Source organism: Danio rerio, chromosome 2, assembly GCF_052040795.2.
Source record: "Danio rerio strain M-AB ecotype USA chromosome 2, GRCz13ab, whole genome shotgun sequence".
In the NCBI taxonomy this organism is placed as follows: domain Eukaryota; kingdom Metazoa; phylum Chordata; class Actinopteri; order Cypriniformes; family Danionidae; genus Danio; species Danio rerio.
The window spans coordinates 18,925,748-18,943,387 of NC_141022.1; the positions used below are offsets into that span (position 1 = coordinate 18,925,748).

The following is a 17,640-nucleotide window of genomic DNA, read 5'->3' on the forward strand; positions in this document are numbered from 1 at the left end:
GTATGTTTTTTATGTTGCAATGTGGTTGCTAGGGTGGATGCTAACTGTCTCAAGCAAGAAGAACCCACTCTAAAATCACTATGATATGTCAAGGTCTTTCTCCATCACACATTTTCACCTATTTAATCATACAGTTGCCCTTTTTAACAAGTCGGCTAATTTGAGATTTCTTTTATATGAGCTGGTCAAATAAATGCAATGAATAGCGCCAACATTTATAAAAACAATCATTGATACGACAAGTACCAATAATTTGAAACTTTTTTTTAAAGAGCCAAACTTAATAAAAGATAAAGTGATTCTCTTTTCTGCTTTTAAAACATCCTTTAATTTTAAGAGTAGAAGGCGCAAACTTGTAGAGATGCCGAATTTGAATAACTATTTACAGACTTAACTCATTCCTTCACATCTTATAGAGAGAGATAATTTGATGCCTGTAGCACACTAGAACACAGTAAAGCAGTGCGGCTGTGGTTAATGTAAAAAGGTGTGAATGAAACACCATCTGTCTTACTGCCGTCAGTTGTGATAGTGCCTGAGGGCCTACAGACCCCCCGTTTAGTCTGCATGTTAAACGGATTAGCAGAGCAATTGTTGGATTATGAAAAGCAAAGGCGTAGCTTACAGTGCGTAATACATTTGGCTGAATTAAACACTGAATAGCATGCCATTCAGTTTCATGGGGAGGAATGGTCATTTATGAGGATTAAGTGACAAGCGTTCATTTAGAAATTAACTTTAGGCTGGTTCTCGATCACTTGACCTGACTCACACTGGATGCTCACAAGATTTCACAATCGAGGCAAAACATCCCGCAGGGAGAAAACGGACACATCTGCTCATCTTCCCGCGTAGAAACTCAAGACTTTAATGAAAGTGCTTTTGAGAAGAACTGAGACGCTATTTCTGGCTCTGAGACAAGCGAGAAGTGGTCGTGCATTTCAAACAAATAGAAAGCAGAAGACAAGAGGCTTTTGCAGAAGTGTGATATGATGACGGGTGGTGGTGAGACATCCTGTGAAATTTTTTTCACTGCAAGATGCCCTTTGAGTATTGCATAGTATGTAAATACAGAGGAAAAAAACCCTTCATGATGACAAATGTGTCAGAGTGCATGTATCAACCTCATGCAAGTTGTGATAAATATACCACTGTTTAAAAGCTAGGAGTCAGTAAGATGATGATTCAAATAATGTAGAGACAATAAATCTGTAAACAAAGCAAATATCCTCATATTGATGTTATTTGTAAGTCGCATCTGCTATGTAAATTTAAAATAAGCATTATTAAATCTAAGATGGCAAATCAGAATTTTCAGCATCATTACTTCTATCTTCAATCTGACACATGATCTTAAAGATCACTCAAATGTGCTAACTAGGCCTGTCACAATTAATGTGCTACCCATTAAATGTCTAATAATTGAGATTAATGCATTAAGTGCATGTTAACCTTTTAAAGTCAAGTGCTGTTTTGGGGGGTTGTGCCTGGATTTTGTCTACCCAAATTAAAAACCTTCCCAAATCAACATGCAGAGGTGAAAATCCAAAAGCTTGGTGTCATTTTAAAGAAAACCCTTTGAATGTTCATTAAACACAGTTGTAAGTGATTCAAATAACTGTATATGTTATCTGTGTCATAATAAATCCCTCCAAAAAAGAGCCGCTTTTCTTTTGTAAACTTAAGTTTAAAAGTGTACCTTTTAGGTTCTGTGTGGTCTAGGTTGTTGTAATTAATTTTGGTGGTTCCTGCACATGTCAGTAATCATAGGAAAAAAGAAAAATGTCTCTATCATAATCTATGCAAAAGTTATTCTATTGCAACTGATGAGAGAACGGAACCACTTATTAGAGTATTGGGCCAGTACATGTAAAGAATGCGGAAGTAAATGACGTTGCGGACCTGGTACCGAGTACCAGAGTTTAGTAGGTTAAGGCCTATTTTGAATCTAATCTTATCTAATATGTATTAAAGAAAACTAAAATCTTGCAACCATTGACAGCTTTCAAGTTCAACCGAAAAGAAAAAAAAAGATTTGAAAGCACAAGAGGGTGAATAAATAGTGAGTAAATTTAAACTTTGTTTTGTGAACTATCCCTCGTAGGACTGATACATTATTTGCTTTTCTTCAACACATTTTTGATTATTTTGTTAATATAATTTTGTTTCTATAATTGTCACCAGTAAAAAAAATCTTTGAATGAAAAAAAAGCTAAACTATATATTTTCATAAAATATTTAGCTTAAAAATAGATTTTTTTTATTTTATTAGACTGCACTTGGAATTAGGTTTAAAGTGGTTGCTGAGCCACACAGTCACAGTAACATACACAGTGGCGTACCAAAACTGATGTAATGAGGTCACAGGTGTATATTTGCAGAGTCATTTACAACAGCTCATGGTATAAATGCCTAAATAAATCTCTAAACATAAGAGTTTAACATATTTTTAACACATATTTTTAAAACATTAAGTTGCAGTATAACAACAAATCAAAAACTAATTTGGTAACATTATATGAAAACATGGGCAGCATGGTGGCTCAGAGGTTAGCACTGCCGCCTCACAGCAAGAGGGTCACTAGTTCAAGTCCCAGCTAAACGGACTAAAGGGACTAAGAATGAATAATAAAACATTTAAAATTACACATTGTCATATAAACAAACTAAAGGGTTAAGTTTTCACTGGCCAACAAAGTTAATTTATGTCTGGTGCTGGTGGCTGTTACACACAGAAATGCCAACTGGCCCAGCCAGGACTCAAGTCAGTGACCTACTTGCTGTGAGGTGACTGTGCTTACCACTGAGCCACCATGATTCCTTATTCGATTGAAATTCATTTAAAAGAGTAATTCTGCTAAAACAAAAATGTTTCCACAAAGAATTACATTTTAACTACGTGATTATATTATATTATATAATATTATATTATATAATATTATATTATATTATATATTTTATTTTGTTACATTATATTATTTCATATTATTTAATATTATATTATATTATATTATATTATATTATATTATATTATATTATATTATATTATATTATATTATATTATATTATATTATATAATATTATATTACATACATTTTATTACATTACATTACATTATATTATGTTATATTATATTATATTATATATTTTGTTATATTATATTATATTATATTATATTATATTATATTATATTATATTATATTATATTATATTATATTATATTATATTATATTACATACATTTTATTACATTACATTACATTATATTATGTTATATTATATTATATTATATATTTTGTTATATTATATTATATTATATTATATTATATTATATTATATTATATTATATTATATTATATTATATTATATTATATTATATTATATTATATTATATGACATTCACTAGTAGTTGATCTGTGGTAGATTTGTTATGATGAAATGTGAATATGCAAATCTGTGTATTTTATGTAAACACTGTGTAAAGCTCTTTCTGATTCTGAAAGCTCCTCAAAGAAATCTGTGTGATTCTGTGTCACCAAAGCAAGTGTTGCTGAAGTGAATGGAAATGCTAATGTGTATCTTTTTTCAAGTATTACAGTACCTACTGTAGACCTCTCAACCAGCAATTACACTAAAAGACAGTTCTTATTCCCCAACAACACAGTAGAGAGCTTCTCAGCTTAGTGAATGAACAGTTTACAACTTTTGAGTTCTGTGTATCCGGTCTACCTCTCATTATGTGTGTAGAGATGCCAAGAAAGTGGCCTGGGATTTGTGCACAAACAACTCTAATCAACCATTACTAACATAACACTCAAACTTATGAGAGCTTTTCAGTTCAGAACATTTCTCACGTGTCGCTCCAGTTTTTGTTCTGCGATCAGCTACGGATGGCGTTTGAGCGCTGTAATGAGGTCAGCGGACCGTGACGAGGTGACAGCGCTGTTTGAAATGTCTGTAGCTATTGCCCCCAGCTCACAGTGCACCATTTATTTCCCTCCATCAGAGGAAAAGTCACATCCCATCTCTCTTAGGACAAAGCAGAAAATGAGAAAAACATCCAAACTGCGGCTGACGTGGGGAGCGGTGGCCGTTTGTGACATCAGTTCTACCTAGGCTGATGGTCATTGGCTTGTCTGTCACCATGCCAACCCTGAGAGAAGATAATGAGACCAAAATACTTGCATCTCTGGCTCAATTTGCACAGACTTACTATACGGAAGTGCAGGGCAGTGCCAGCGCAGTCACTATTCTTAGTAAGGAAACCTGAAGAATTTGTGATAATCAATACAGCAGCTCTTCTCACTGAGGCAAAAGGGTGCAGTGTTGTTTTCACCTCAAATATTTTTACCTCAGCCTGTGCTTCACATACTATCACGAACGATGACGTGATTATGACACATTGTTTAATATCACAAGGTGTGGAAAAGCTCAGCGCATGCTAATTTTGCACATTGTTATCCTACAAGGGAGTATGTGCAACTGCTGAACGCAGGGAATGCTGTCACTTCATTCTTAGGCTATCCATCTATATCTGGAATATACACACTTGACAGAGCCCTCCACAACATTACCACTTAACCAATTACGAGCCGGCAGCAACATAGATCAATAGATGACATCCGTGACAGTAATGCAATAACCTAAGCAGGATGCAGACGGCAAAAAGAGTGGCACATCTTCATTCAACAACAGCTCATCCCAATCGCCCACAGCAGATCAAGTTGCTCTTCTATACGCAGCATTGGAAAGCAGTTGCTCCTGTTGCTTTGACAAGACGTGTTTACATTTGCATAGAGACAGTGGCTCTTTCAGCTACCTCCGTTTGCCCATCAAGGGCTGGAGACAATGCCATCACATTGACCGAAAGACTGCAACACAATGAACAAGAGCTGTCACAAAACACAACACAGAGGCTGGATGTCACCCGCCGCATGAGAGTCAACTGACGTCAAGCTCAAAGCGATGACACCCGAGGTCCAAAGGTGAGGGACTCTTACCGTTGGTGGAGTGCAGGCTCTCTAGGCTCCAGTAATGGGACATGACCCCTCTTATCGCTCGAACTCCTCCGGCCAGTCCCAGAGCGGGGCTACAGTCCAAGTCGGAGCCAGGCGACTGCTCTGAGCTGCCACCACTGCAGCCTCCTCCTGCCAGCGGGACGCCCACCTCACCGGCACTGTGCTGGGTGCGCATGTGGACGCACAGCCAGAGGGAGAAGGGTGGCGCCGCTTCGCTCGGCAGGTGTAGAGTCCAAAGCACTTCTCCGAGCCTCGAGTGTATGACGCAGCCTCAGCCCTCCTCGCTCATTCCTCGCTCGTTCTTTTACTTTCACTCTTGGATGCACAGTCTCAAAGAGCTCACGGCTCAACACAAACGCCCAGACACACAATCAGCCTCCTCTCGCTCTCTCTCTCTCTCTCAAGCGCACACACGCTCAAGCGCTCACAGCCTGGCATCACTGGGGATCCTCCAAGGGGAGGAGGACTCAACCACTCGCATGGCTCAATGCAGAACACTGGGTCTGTCGCTGAAATGGACTGCCTTCCTCCTCCCCTGCAGTCCCCCCTTCAGTCGCCCTCCTCCACTGTTAAAGCCAAGCTGTTAGTAAACCAAAAGACAGCGCCTGGAGAGAGCACTATAGCGATGTTGAGAGTTGCAAACACCTTCTAAGAATTTAACCCACAATTAGCTGAGATCACACTAATGATAAGCCCAGAAATGTGGCTGTTTGTCACAATAAAAGCAGAGGCGTGTTTGTGCTGATCGAACACCAAAGGATGTGATTTCCATGGAAATGCACAGAATATTTGGACTATGAATAGAAAGGAATGCGGTTTCAGTCAGGCCTTTCTCATCGGACTCAGACTTGAGAATTTTGACTTGTTTGAACCCTTGCAGCTGTGACTACACTTTACATAACATGGGAGCTGGAGGCAGGACAAAGATAAAACTCGGGGGAACATTCCTCACATTCTTGTATTCAATAGATTTGACCCGGTGCTGGTTTAGATCAAGGGGTTTTAAACTTGTGTCTGGGGACCCCCAGGAGGCCAGCAGGGAGGCCAGGAAAAGTTTAGAGAAACAGTGTTAAATAAATACACACACACACACACACACACACATATATATATATATATATATATATATATATATATATATATATATATATATATATATATATATATATATATATATATATATATAGTAAATATTATTTACTGTCATCATGGCAAAGATACAAAGATAAAAATAAATCAGTTATTAGAGATGAGTTGTTAAAACTATTGTGTTTAGAAATGTGTTGAAAAAAATTCTCTCTGTTAAACAGAAATTGGGGAAAAAATAAAAATAGGGGGGCAAATAATTATTTAACTGTATATACAGTAAACAGCCCCCCTTTGAATTTAGTTTTATTTTTTTAATATTTTCCAAATGCTGTTTAACAGTGCAAGGAAATTTTCACAGTATGTCTGATAATATTCTTTCTTCTGTAGAAAGTCTTATTTGTTTTATTTCGGCTAGATTAAAAGCAGTTTGTAATATTTCTAATAATTATGACTTCCATTTATACATATATATTTTTCCCCACCAAATATATCATGCCAGAATGTTGTGTTATTTTTGTGTTTCCTTGTTGAGTATTTATTAACTATCATAATTTGTAAAAAAAATAAAATCAATTTTTACCTTGTTATCCACTTAAAGTCAGAATTATTAGCCCCCCTGAATTATTAGCTAATAATTCTGTCGTCAAATGTATATAGATGAAAGGTTAAAAATAACATTGAGAAAAAAACTGTATTTAAAAATCTGTATATAAATATATATTTGTATAAAATTACATTTATTATATTGTATACTATATTATATACTACTATATATATATATATATTTTTTTATAATATATAAAATATAAAATGAAAAGTGACAAGCAATTGACAGAAATAAGAATAATAAAAATAACAATAAAGAATTATTGTTAGTGTTTTATTATAATTGTCATATTTATCAAAACAATTGTTGCTCATTTTATTACTATACAAACAATAACAACAAAAAACATGCTTATTTTTCTGCTGCAGTAAACTCCTACAGTAAAGTACTCGAAAAAACAACCTACAAAATTTCAACTTTTCCCAAGGATGGGTTGCAGCTGGAAGGGCATCCGCTGCATAAAAACGTGCTGGATAGAATAAGTTGACGGTTCATTTCGCTGTGGTAACCCCAGATTAATAGAGGGACTAAGCCGAAAAGAAAATGAATGAATGAATGAACATTTCAACTAAATTTTTCAATTGTTCTATTTCTTTTGATTTTTCCTTTTTTTGGTAGTATTTAATATTTTTCTATAACATATACATTTGGCTGTACTAGTTTTTGGACCGTTCTCGTAGGTTATTTTGTTAGGTAAGCTCCAGATTTGGCTTCAGTACTGACTAATCTAATGTATATACACAAATGTAATATTGTATAGATTCCTATTAAACATATAAATTTAAAAGGTAGAATTGTGAGGGGTGTACTTATATATGCTGAGAACTATATATTATCTCTGGTTTAAATCATACATAAAATGAATCCACAAGTTAAGCCATAATAAACAATATTCATAAAAAGAGTAAAGAAAATATGTTAAACCCATCAGTCAAATCACCAGGATCAACTGTTCCACTCTTCCTGTATATCTTCAACACACCAGCACTGTATTTCTTAAAAGTACAAGCTCATACTGTGTTTCAAGATTTAGCTGAGAAAGTAAACTCACCGAGAGGTGCGACCTGTCCATGTGCCTCTTTTTCCGGTGCGCTGAGGTTCGTTTCTGTGGAGAGCAGCATGTATCAGAGTTAGTTTCTCTCCTGTACTAAAAAAACAAGTTAAGATTCAAGATCTAGATGAGCATAACTGAAAAAGAAATGCCCCTTTGGCTTGTCATGTGGTGTAAAGTAAGGTTGTAGAGGGGGCATGATGTCAGCAAGTAGCAAAACGAGGTCATTGTGTCTTTCTCCTCATTTGAATCCATATTTCATAAGGCAGTGCTTTCAGAGGCCTTGCAAAACACACAAAGCATGTCATGGCTTCAATAGTGGGAGGAATGTTTTACATAAATAAACTGAACAGTAAAACACAAATGATCAAGAAGTCTTAGTTCAGATGAGAGTTTCAGAAAAGAATCAATATTAGAGATCAACGAGTTCACTGCTTAGTCCATTTTACGCTATTCTAACAGGATTAAATAAGTAGTTGTGTAAGCATACCTTATGAGTTTTGTTCACATATTTTGAAGCACATTATTGTACATTACTTTAGATTCCTTTCAGTCAATTGAGTTAATCTGGTACCTGTTGAAAATGTCTTTTTAAGGTGCCCTAAAAAGAAAACATGGTATACCTAGCCATAGTAAAATCAAAAGAAATCCGTATATGAAAAAGGCTATAACATAAGCCTCAAACATCATTGCTTCCTCATTCTCATGTAAATTACAAGAGTGTATAACAAGAGTCAAAATAAACAGAACTCAATACAGACTGTTGGGTTGTTCACAAGGATATATGCCCTCTGCATTTGCATGTACCTACTTTAAGTCACATTCTATGTTATTCAGAAGAGCAGCCGCATCATCAAAAGTTCAGCAGCCATTGATATGTTTAAACATAGGACCATACATATGCACACCCCAAATTATATATGTACATGGGACTTTTATTTTAAAAACAATAGATACAGCAAAAAGCAGCAGCACCAATTTTAAATGCTTTGCTATGCAACGACTCAATCAGTTCGCATATGTGTCAGGATGTGAAATGGAGGATATTCGAATTATAAATTTATTTAGCTCCAGCCCAAAGAGGCAAAAGGTATTTTTATTGTATCTTTTGTATCATTATTTATTTTTATTCTTATTCTTACATTACTATTGTATCATGTTATTGTATTTTATTGTATCAATTTATTGTGTTTATTGTATTATCAGCCATGTATGTTTGAAATGAATCAACAAACACATTGGGCTCTATTTTGACGGTCCATGCGCATAGAGCAAAACGCAGGGTCAGAATGCATTTTTGCTAACTTAAGGATTGGGAAATCCGCTTTTGCGCCATGGCGCATGGTCTAAAAGGGTTGAGTTTATTTTCTTAATGAGTTATAGGTGTGTTTTGAGCATAAACCAATCAGAGTCTCATCTCCCATTACCTTTAAGAGCCAGCTGCGACGCGCCATAAGCGCATTGCTATTAACATGAGGTAAAGTAAGTTAACTTTTGCTTTTGCTCTCGTGGATAGGGAAAACTTACCGCACAGACATCAATTAGCCTATAAATAATTAATTTCGTTTGTTAAGTGCAAATATTTGTTTCAAAACTATTTCTAAATTCAGTTCTAATTTCCAGCAAACGAATAAATGATTAATAATAACAAAGTGTGGTCAAAATACTGAGTTATTCAAATACACCTGCCATGCCCCATATGGTCTAAAACTGGACAGGTGGACAAATCTAAGCTTGTTTTTAATAAAAAAAATATAAATATGGATATAATAAATAATACTGCTAATAATAATAACATTATACAAAAGCAAATTGTTATGAATGAACTGAAAAAAACTCCCGAGATGAAGAAAGTATGAAGGCAGTGGTTTTTAAATTCATAATTTATATTTATATCCTATATATATTCTTATTATATATATATATAATATATATATATATATATATATATATATATATATATATATATATATATATATATATATATATATCTTTAATATATTATATCTTTTTCATATGTAAAGATATTTGTGTATTGCTCTACATCTTGTGTGTAGTGTGTATGCCAGGCACACTTTGCCAAGACAATAGACCGACTTTTTTCTGGTCTAATGAACAGACTATTTACAGTTTCTCAAAATAGCAACGCGCCAAAACACACCTGCTTTTTTAGACCAGAACGCCTATGGGCGCACATTTGAGCGCAAATGCATTTGCTATTTAAACAGTGTGGCGCAACGCCTCAAAATGACCCTTGCGCCAAGCTTAAACTAGCAAAAGACTATTGCGCCGCGCCTTGCGCCACATTGCGCCACATTGCGCCGGGTGTATGATAGGGCCCATTGACTGCTGAGTGCAAATGTGCACTTAGTTTGAAATGCACAATTTAATAACAATCTCAGCTCTTATTGAAATTTTTCTGAAGTTAAAAACAGCAACACACTTTGTTAAACATCATCTGTTTATGCACATATTAATTCCTGGCTGGGTGTTAATTTGCATTATAGCATCAAAATAGAGTCTTTTAAAGTATTTTTAGTTGAGTTTATTTATAATTTAACCTACATTATCAACAACACAGCTAAATAGGTAAAATGGGTTACTCTAATGTGTTTCTATTAAAGAGATCACTCACTCTATAGGTCAAATAAATCTTCAAAAATGTAAAATATTTTTTGACAAGTGAAGTATAATTATTTTGTATGTGTTTATTTCAGAGTACATCAGAGTACATCATGTTCATTAATATTCATGACTGTTGCGAATATGGTCAATAAAGAGCTTTTGATTTTTGGGCATTTTATGGAGTAATAAATGAGCATATAAAACAATTTCTGGAGATTTTTTTTAGCTTACCTAAGGCACATACCTACTATGTAGATATCAGAAAACAATTTCGTTTATTGAATCAATGCAGTATATGGCACCTTTAATTATCTGACAAGCCCTGTTTTACTGACCCACACTTTCCAGTTTTCACTGACTTCACTTGAGGCCTAAGTGACTAAAACTCTCCAACAGCAGGTTGTGCATATGAAGAACAAACAAGTACTGTGCTCAGCATATATAAGTACACCCCTCACAAATCTATATTTTAAATTCATACTTGTTTTTTATAGGAAGCTATACAATATTCCAGATTTGCACATATACGTTAGATTAGTTAGTACTGAAACCAAATCTGGAGCTAATCTAACAATATAATTTACAATATCGGTCTAAAAACTAGTACATCCAAACTTATGTTATAGAAATATATTAAATACTAATTTAAAAAAAAGGAAAATCAAGAGAAGCAAAAAAAATGTAAAAGTTTAGTTGAAATTGTGTAGGTTGTCATTTATTTTGCAATATTTTGCTTGAATGTAATTGTATTATCTTTCTATTTCTAAATAGGTTTGATGACAAAAAAAATTATTTTAATAAATATCTGTTAAATAAATCTGTTTTGTTTAAATGCACCAAAATACATTGCCTAAAACCACTGACAAATGGATAAAAATATTCATTTTCAAAATGGGGTGTACTCAATTATAATGAGCACTGTATATAAGGTTTTCAGCCACAACAAGAGTTCAAAACCTGCGATTTCTAGAATACTGCATCTTCACAATGTCACTAAAGGCTGTTTGCTGCTGTAGGAAATGATTTGCAGCTCAGAACAGAACAGGGTATAAATCTGTGTCATAGAAAGTCTTGACATTTAACAGAGATTGTACTGAAACTAGACCATCAGTAGAAAGCATCAAAAAACTAGACTATAACCTTTGCTGAGGAGCATGTCGTGTGGACAGGGAAGTGGTCCAAATTTCACTTTAGTAAAGAAAGTAAGTTTAATTTATGTAGTTGCAACAGCAAACATAATGTTCTTTATCAAACAGGGAAAATCCCGAACCCGAAATGCATAAAAAAGAGAGTGAAAGGTGGAGGAGAAGTGTCATGATGAAGAAGAGTTGAACATGGCAGAATAATTGAGAATTTTTATTAGAAGCTCTTCCAGGATTATTCATACATTCATTTTCTTTTGAGCTTCATCCCTTTAATAATCTGGGTTCGCCACAGCGGAATGAACCGCCAGTTTATCCAGCATATGTTTTATCCAGTGGATCCCCTTACAGCTGCAACCCATCACTGGGAAACACCCATACACACTCCTTCACACTCATACACTGGGGACAATTTAGCTTACTCAATTTACCTATACAACATGTCGGGAAACCGGAGCACCTGAAGGAAACCCACACCAACACGGGAAGAACATGCAAACTCCACACAGAAATGCCAACTGACTCAACTGAGGCTCAAAGCAGCAAACTTCTAGCTGTGAGGCGAGAGCGCTACCTACTATGCCACTGCGTCGCCTCCTTCAGGGTTATACAATTGCAATTTTTATGGAGCACAGCGAGCCCCGTTACTCAGCGAAAATGGAAAAAGCTGTTCCTTGAATCTGAAAACCCTAATATAATGAAATGGCAGCCCAATGCCCAGATATAAACCTGATTGAAAATCTCTGAATTATCATTGTCAACAAATTTTTAGCTAATAAATCTACTACAGTCAGTGATCTGTGAAAGAGTCAGAAGAAAAGCAGATCGAGATGTGTTGAGAGGGAATAGTTATGTACTGTGAGAGGCAAGTAATTCCCTGTTAAACTATGTCTGAGACTAGCAAACTAGCATAACAAAGCCACAACAAAAAAAAAAAAATGCCTTCAAATTTTAGATGTTGAATATTATATTATCTCTATGAAAAATCTGTATAACCATCTCAGATTCAGTCAAGGTTTTCTGTTGTTCATAAAAATATAATGCTCATAACAGCAGTCAAACTCAAGGTCAGCCGATCACTATTTAAGAGTAGCATCCAATCAAAAGCTACTCTTCTATTGAGAAGCTTCCTAAAAGAAAGTCTCCCTTTTGACAGTGAGCGTACAGTATGTGAGTATCTGTAAGGGTGAAGGTTATACTGTAGAGCCGTTCCAGGTCTACCTTTATGCGGAGAGTGTGAGTGAGTGAGTGAGTGAGTGAGTGAGAGAAGGCCTGGCGCCAGTGAGTGGGTGAGAAATAATCAGCAGGATTGTTTGGCAGAAAGAGAGAGGATCAGCACTGGGGGCCTCTGAGCTCCACGCTCCATGCATTAGCACACAAAGATCGCCTCTGTGCTCCAGCTACGTAAGCACAACACTGAATAAAGCTTCTTCTTAAGACATCGCACGTTGTAGGTGGAATTCATCGCTCGTCACAAGTGAACAGTTTGTTTGCAGCTACAGCTGAGCGCAAACCTCCTCAGGTTTACATACAGGTATATCAAAGCAAAAGTGTTGGTTTTTGATGATGAAAAACGAACAATTTACGTCAAAGACATCTGTGAGTATCTGAGCTCCTATTGTCACAAACAGAGCTATAAATAACTAGCAGAGGGTTATGAAGGCTGCTGAACCAAGGAAAGCATTGCCCCCTGGAGGACACTTAAGCTCACCCAGATTTACAAGAAGAAATTTAGTGCATCAACCTACTCTGTGCCATATAAAAGGTGGTGGTGCGATGTATAGTGGGGTTTAAAAGCTAATGTGCCTTACCTGAAAAGGATGCACGGTGAGCCCAGCCCAGATAGTCCAGCCCAACAGGTGTGCTCTGAGAGAAGAAGTGGTCTTTGAGAGGAACAGAGGGGAACTGCTCCGGGGATGTGAGGGAAAGTCTAGCTCGCAACTACAGATGAGATTAAAATAAATACATAAATGAATAAATAAATGAAGACATTTTAACTATAAAAGAATATAGATGTTTTATGTAAAGAGATAGTTCACCCAAAAATGAAAACTCTGACATGATTTTCTCACTCTCTACTTGTTCAAAAACCTTTATGAGATTATTTATTGTGATGAATCGATGAAAACCTGCAACCATTGACTTCCATAGTATTTATTTTTCAAGTCAAGTCGAGCTTTATTGTCATTCCACTTTATGTGTGGACAAATTAGAGAAACAAAATGCTGTGTCTCGAAGGACAACAATGCTACATGAATTATTCATAAATACAAACACAACACTGGACATAAGAGCTATTTAAAAAAAAGAAAAACTATGCATAACTAAGATATACTATAAGTATTCCTACTATGGAGGTCAGTGGTTACAGGTTTTCAGCTTTGGAGGTTTAGAAAAACATGAGGCTGAGTAAATAGTGAGCAAATTTTCATTTTAAACTATCCCTTTAAAATAATTAATAAGAGAAATATATATGTTTGTTTTACCATGAGCATTAACATGATGACTAAAAACATTATTAATACTATAATTATTACTACTACTACTTTTACTACAATTTTTAGTACTAATAAGTAGATGTATAAATATGTTTAATATTTCAATAATATCAATATTACAATCCTGAACCCAAAGGGTATAAAAAACCTCAAAACACTGAAAACTTGGAAAATATGAAACGGCAGCCCAAAGTCCTGACCTAAACCTGATTTTTAGGTCAGGTAAGGTTATATACACTATGAACAGTGTCAGGTTAGGTTATATACACTATGAACAGCAGCTACGCTAATTATTATCTTTATTCTCTATTTCCACCTGGGGATACTCATCCCGAGGTTCTCAGATTATGCGGAGTCACTGATTGGATCCAAGACCAGCGACGAGATGATCCCAACGTTTCCATATCCAGGACCAGGCCATATCCTGAGCTGCTGCTGCGCTGATGGTCGTGGGGAGTGGAGAACATGAGTCTGATTCCAGCGACGCTCCAGGGTCAGACGAGTCTTCGCTGAGGCATTTATAACTCATAACAGTCTTCGCTCATAACATTTCAATCATATTATTATTATTAAAATCCTAATCCAAAAGTGTATAAAAGTGTGTGAAAGGTGAAGGTGAGTTGTCATGTTTGGCAATGTTGAACAAGAGTACTTAAAGCAACATGACAGAATGACCGCAAACAATTATCAGAAGCTCCTTCGGGATTATACAGTTAATTCTCTGCGTTCATCACCCAAAAAGCTAGCAATTTTTAAGGAGGACAGCAAGCCCTGTCACTCAGTGAAATTGGAAAAAACTGTTCCTTCAACCTCAAAACACTGAAATGATGACATGGCAGCCCAGTCCTGATCTAAACCTGTTACATTTTTTTAAGCTTTTTTATCTCATATAGTATTTCTAGTAAAATCTTAGAAATTTTCAGAACTTTATGTGGATGTTTAAATATGTAAAATATTTCAATATTTTATTATTTTTAAAATCCCAAACCCAAAGTGTATAAAAAAATGTGTGAAAGGTGAAGGTGAGGTGTCATGGTTTGGCAATGTTAAAGAAAAGTAAAATGTAATTTAAAGCATTCGTGGCGGAATGAATGCAAATATTCATCAGAAGCTCTTTCAGTATTATATAATTCATTCCCTGCATTCATCACCTAAAAAGCCAGCAATTTGTATGAAGGACAGTGAGCCCAGTTACACAGTAAAAATGAAAAAAGCTGTTCCTTCAACCTCAAAACACTGAAATAATGAAATGGCAGCCCAAAGTCCTGATCTAAACCTGATAGAAAATGTTTAGCTTTTTTAGCTGATAAATCCAGTAAAATCTTTGGTACTTTTAAGTAGATGTATAAATATGTATAATATAAAAAATACTTCTAATTGGCCTTTATTATAAATAAATTTTCTATATTTTAGTATTATTATTAGTAGTAGTAGTAGTAGTAATATCATTTTGTGCATACTGCATATAATGCATCCTACTAAAATAATAATAATAATAATAATAATAAATAAATAATAATAATAATAATAATATGTAATAAATTACAACAAACATGCTCATGATAAAACATAAACATAACAGAACAAAATAAAATTCTATACACTTAAAAAAAAAAAAATATATATATATATATATATATATATATATATATATATATATATATATATATATATATATATATATATATATATATATAAAATACATTTTAAAAACTTCAGATACTGGTAGAAGTTGTAATGCTGAAAGTGTTTGGCCAGATATTTGTTTATTCAGGCAAAACACAAGAAATAGAAGAGAAGTCGAAAAAATCCTAAAGACACTACAAGGGTCCAAGAGTGCAAAACAGGAGGAAAGCAGGACAGGAAGAAAAGGTACAGTGGGAGATGCTGATGGCCAAGTGGTTCCCCATTTTCCGAGAATTCCTTACTTTCTCATGCCTCTCAGATGTTGATGTGCTAATCTGCCGCAAACTTTGCTGCTTGCTTAGCTTCTTTTTGCGGATGTTATCCACATCGGTCAATGTTTCATATGAGCATGAGCGCTGATGTGCGTTAGTCTTCCTCTCCAAGTCGAGCGCCAACTCTCTGGTGCCCTGAAGAGACATGGTCCAGCCGTACAGGTCTGACATAGGCCTGGGCGCAGCTGTACCTGGATCTCTGGACTTCACCCGAAGCACACATGCATTTTCTTGTGGTCTTCTCTCTGCTTCAGTAATGTGCTGTACATGCTTTGAGTGCAAATTTAGGGTGGTTATTGTACAGGTGTTTTAAAATGGACGTCCACTATGGAATTAAGCTTGTCAAATGTTGATTTTTGATAATGTTGAGTAGATAAAAGTATAAATTAGCATATTTAAAATGCAAACCTATGCTTTAATATATTACAAATGTCAAGTGTGTTTTGTCTTAATGCATCGGCAGATTAGTTTTAAACACATTGTATTAATAATAAGAATGTATTATTATTATTATTATTATTATTATTATTATTATAAACAAATCAGCATATTATAATGATTTCTAAAGAATCATGTGACCCATTACTGATAAATAATGATGCAAAAAAAATCAGCGATCTCAGGTACAAATAGCATTTTTAAATAAACTGACAAAGAGAACACTCATTTTGAATTGAAATATTATTTCGCAATATACTGACTACACTTTTTTCTCAAATAAATGCAGTCTTGGCAAGCATACAAGACTTTGCATACCCTTAGAAATAAGAAATATAGTAACTGTCACTGAGGTGGGATGTATGTACCTAAAATGTACAAAAATGGGATATTTCTAGCTACCAATTTGAACCCTTTAAGAGTAAAACTTTAAAATACTGGTCCGTCAGTTAATGTTAATTAATGTATTTACTAACACAAACAAACAATTAGTAATACATTTGTTACCATATTCATTCATCTTTTTAAACATTATTTAATATGATTAAAGTGAAGTAACATTAGTAAATGTTAACTCGCTGTGCATTACCTAATTTTACCAAATTTGGATTTTAATAACTCATTAGTGCATGGTGAACTATGATTAATAAGTGATTTACAAGATTATTCATAATTAGTTACATTTTGAAAATATAACCTCTGTAAATGTAACCCATTGAATACAATTTTGTATCTTATAAAAAGGTACCACCCCAGTTACATCCCCTATACTCTATTTCTGTGAATGTACCAATCCCCCAAATTTGAAAAAAACTCATAATCAAGAATAACAAATCTGCCAATGCAAGACACAAGCCCTAAATGGTGTGGGGAAAAAGGCGTACAAATTATTTTTTTCAATATGAAGCCATAGATACACAGACAAATATGATTCTAAATTCTACCCACTAGATGGCACTGTCAATGCCACATCTCACTGAGAGCTCTTAAGCAAGCCTATTTAATTCTGCTCCAGAGGATCGCTGTTCTGCAGAGTTTAGCTTTTACACTTATAATAAACACCTGAACCAGAAAATCAAGAACCTCAGATTTGCTAAAAAAGTCAGAAGCTAAAATGGCCCTCACAAGACAGTACTAGACACCCTTGCCCTACTGTGACTTGCAAACTTGCATACAACACTATTAAAACAGCAAGTATGGTTAATTATCAGTCAG

The 17,640-nt window shown here is 34.9% G+C and overlaps 1 protein-coding gene across 13 annotated transcripts in view; it reads right to left on the reverse strand.

The window, feature by feature from the left end:
• The window catches only part of arhgef4 (Rho guanine nucleotide exchange factor 4), a 160,672-nt gene that overhangs the window by 50,671 nt on the left and 92,361 nt on the right, over nucleotides 1-17,640 (reverse strand). For 6 of the 13 annotated variants that reach the window (XM_087240620.1, XM_087240619.1, XM_087240624.1 and 3 more), the window contains 3 exons: nucleotides 15,958-16,257; nucleotides 13,343-13,472; nucleotides 7,765-7,818 (listed from right to left, as the gene is read on the reverse strand). In XM_087240620.1, coding sequence (XP_087096746.1) covers nucleotides 7,765-7,818; nucleotides 13,343-13,472; nucleotides 15,958-16,257 — 484 coding nt within the window. Of the gene's footprint in view, nucleotides 1-4,999; nucleotides 5,410-7,764; nucleotides 7,819-13,342; nucleotides 13,473-15,957; nucleotides 16,258-17,640 lie in introns of those variants that run through there. The other 7 variants (XM_087240626.1, XM_087240625.1, XM_087240631.1 and 4 more) reach the window with 2 other exon arrangements.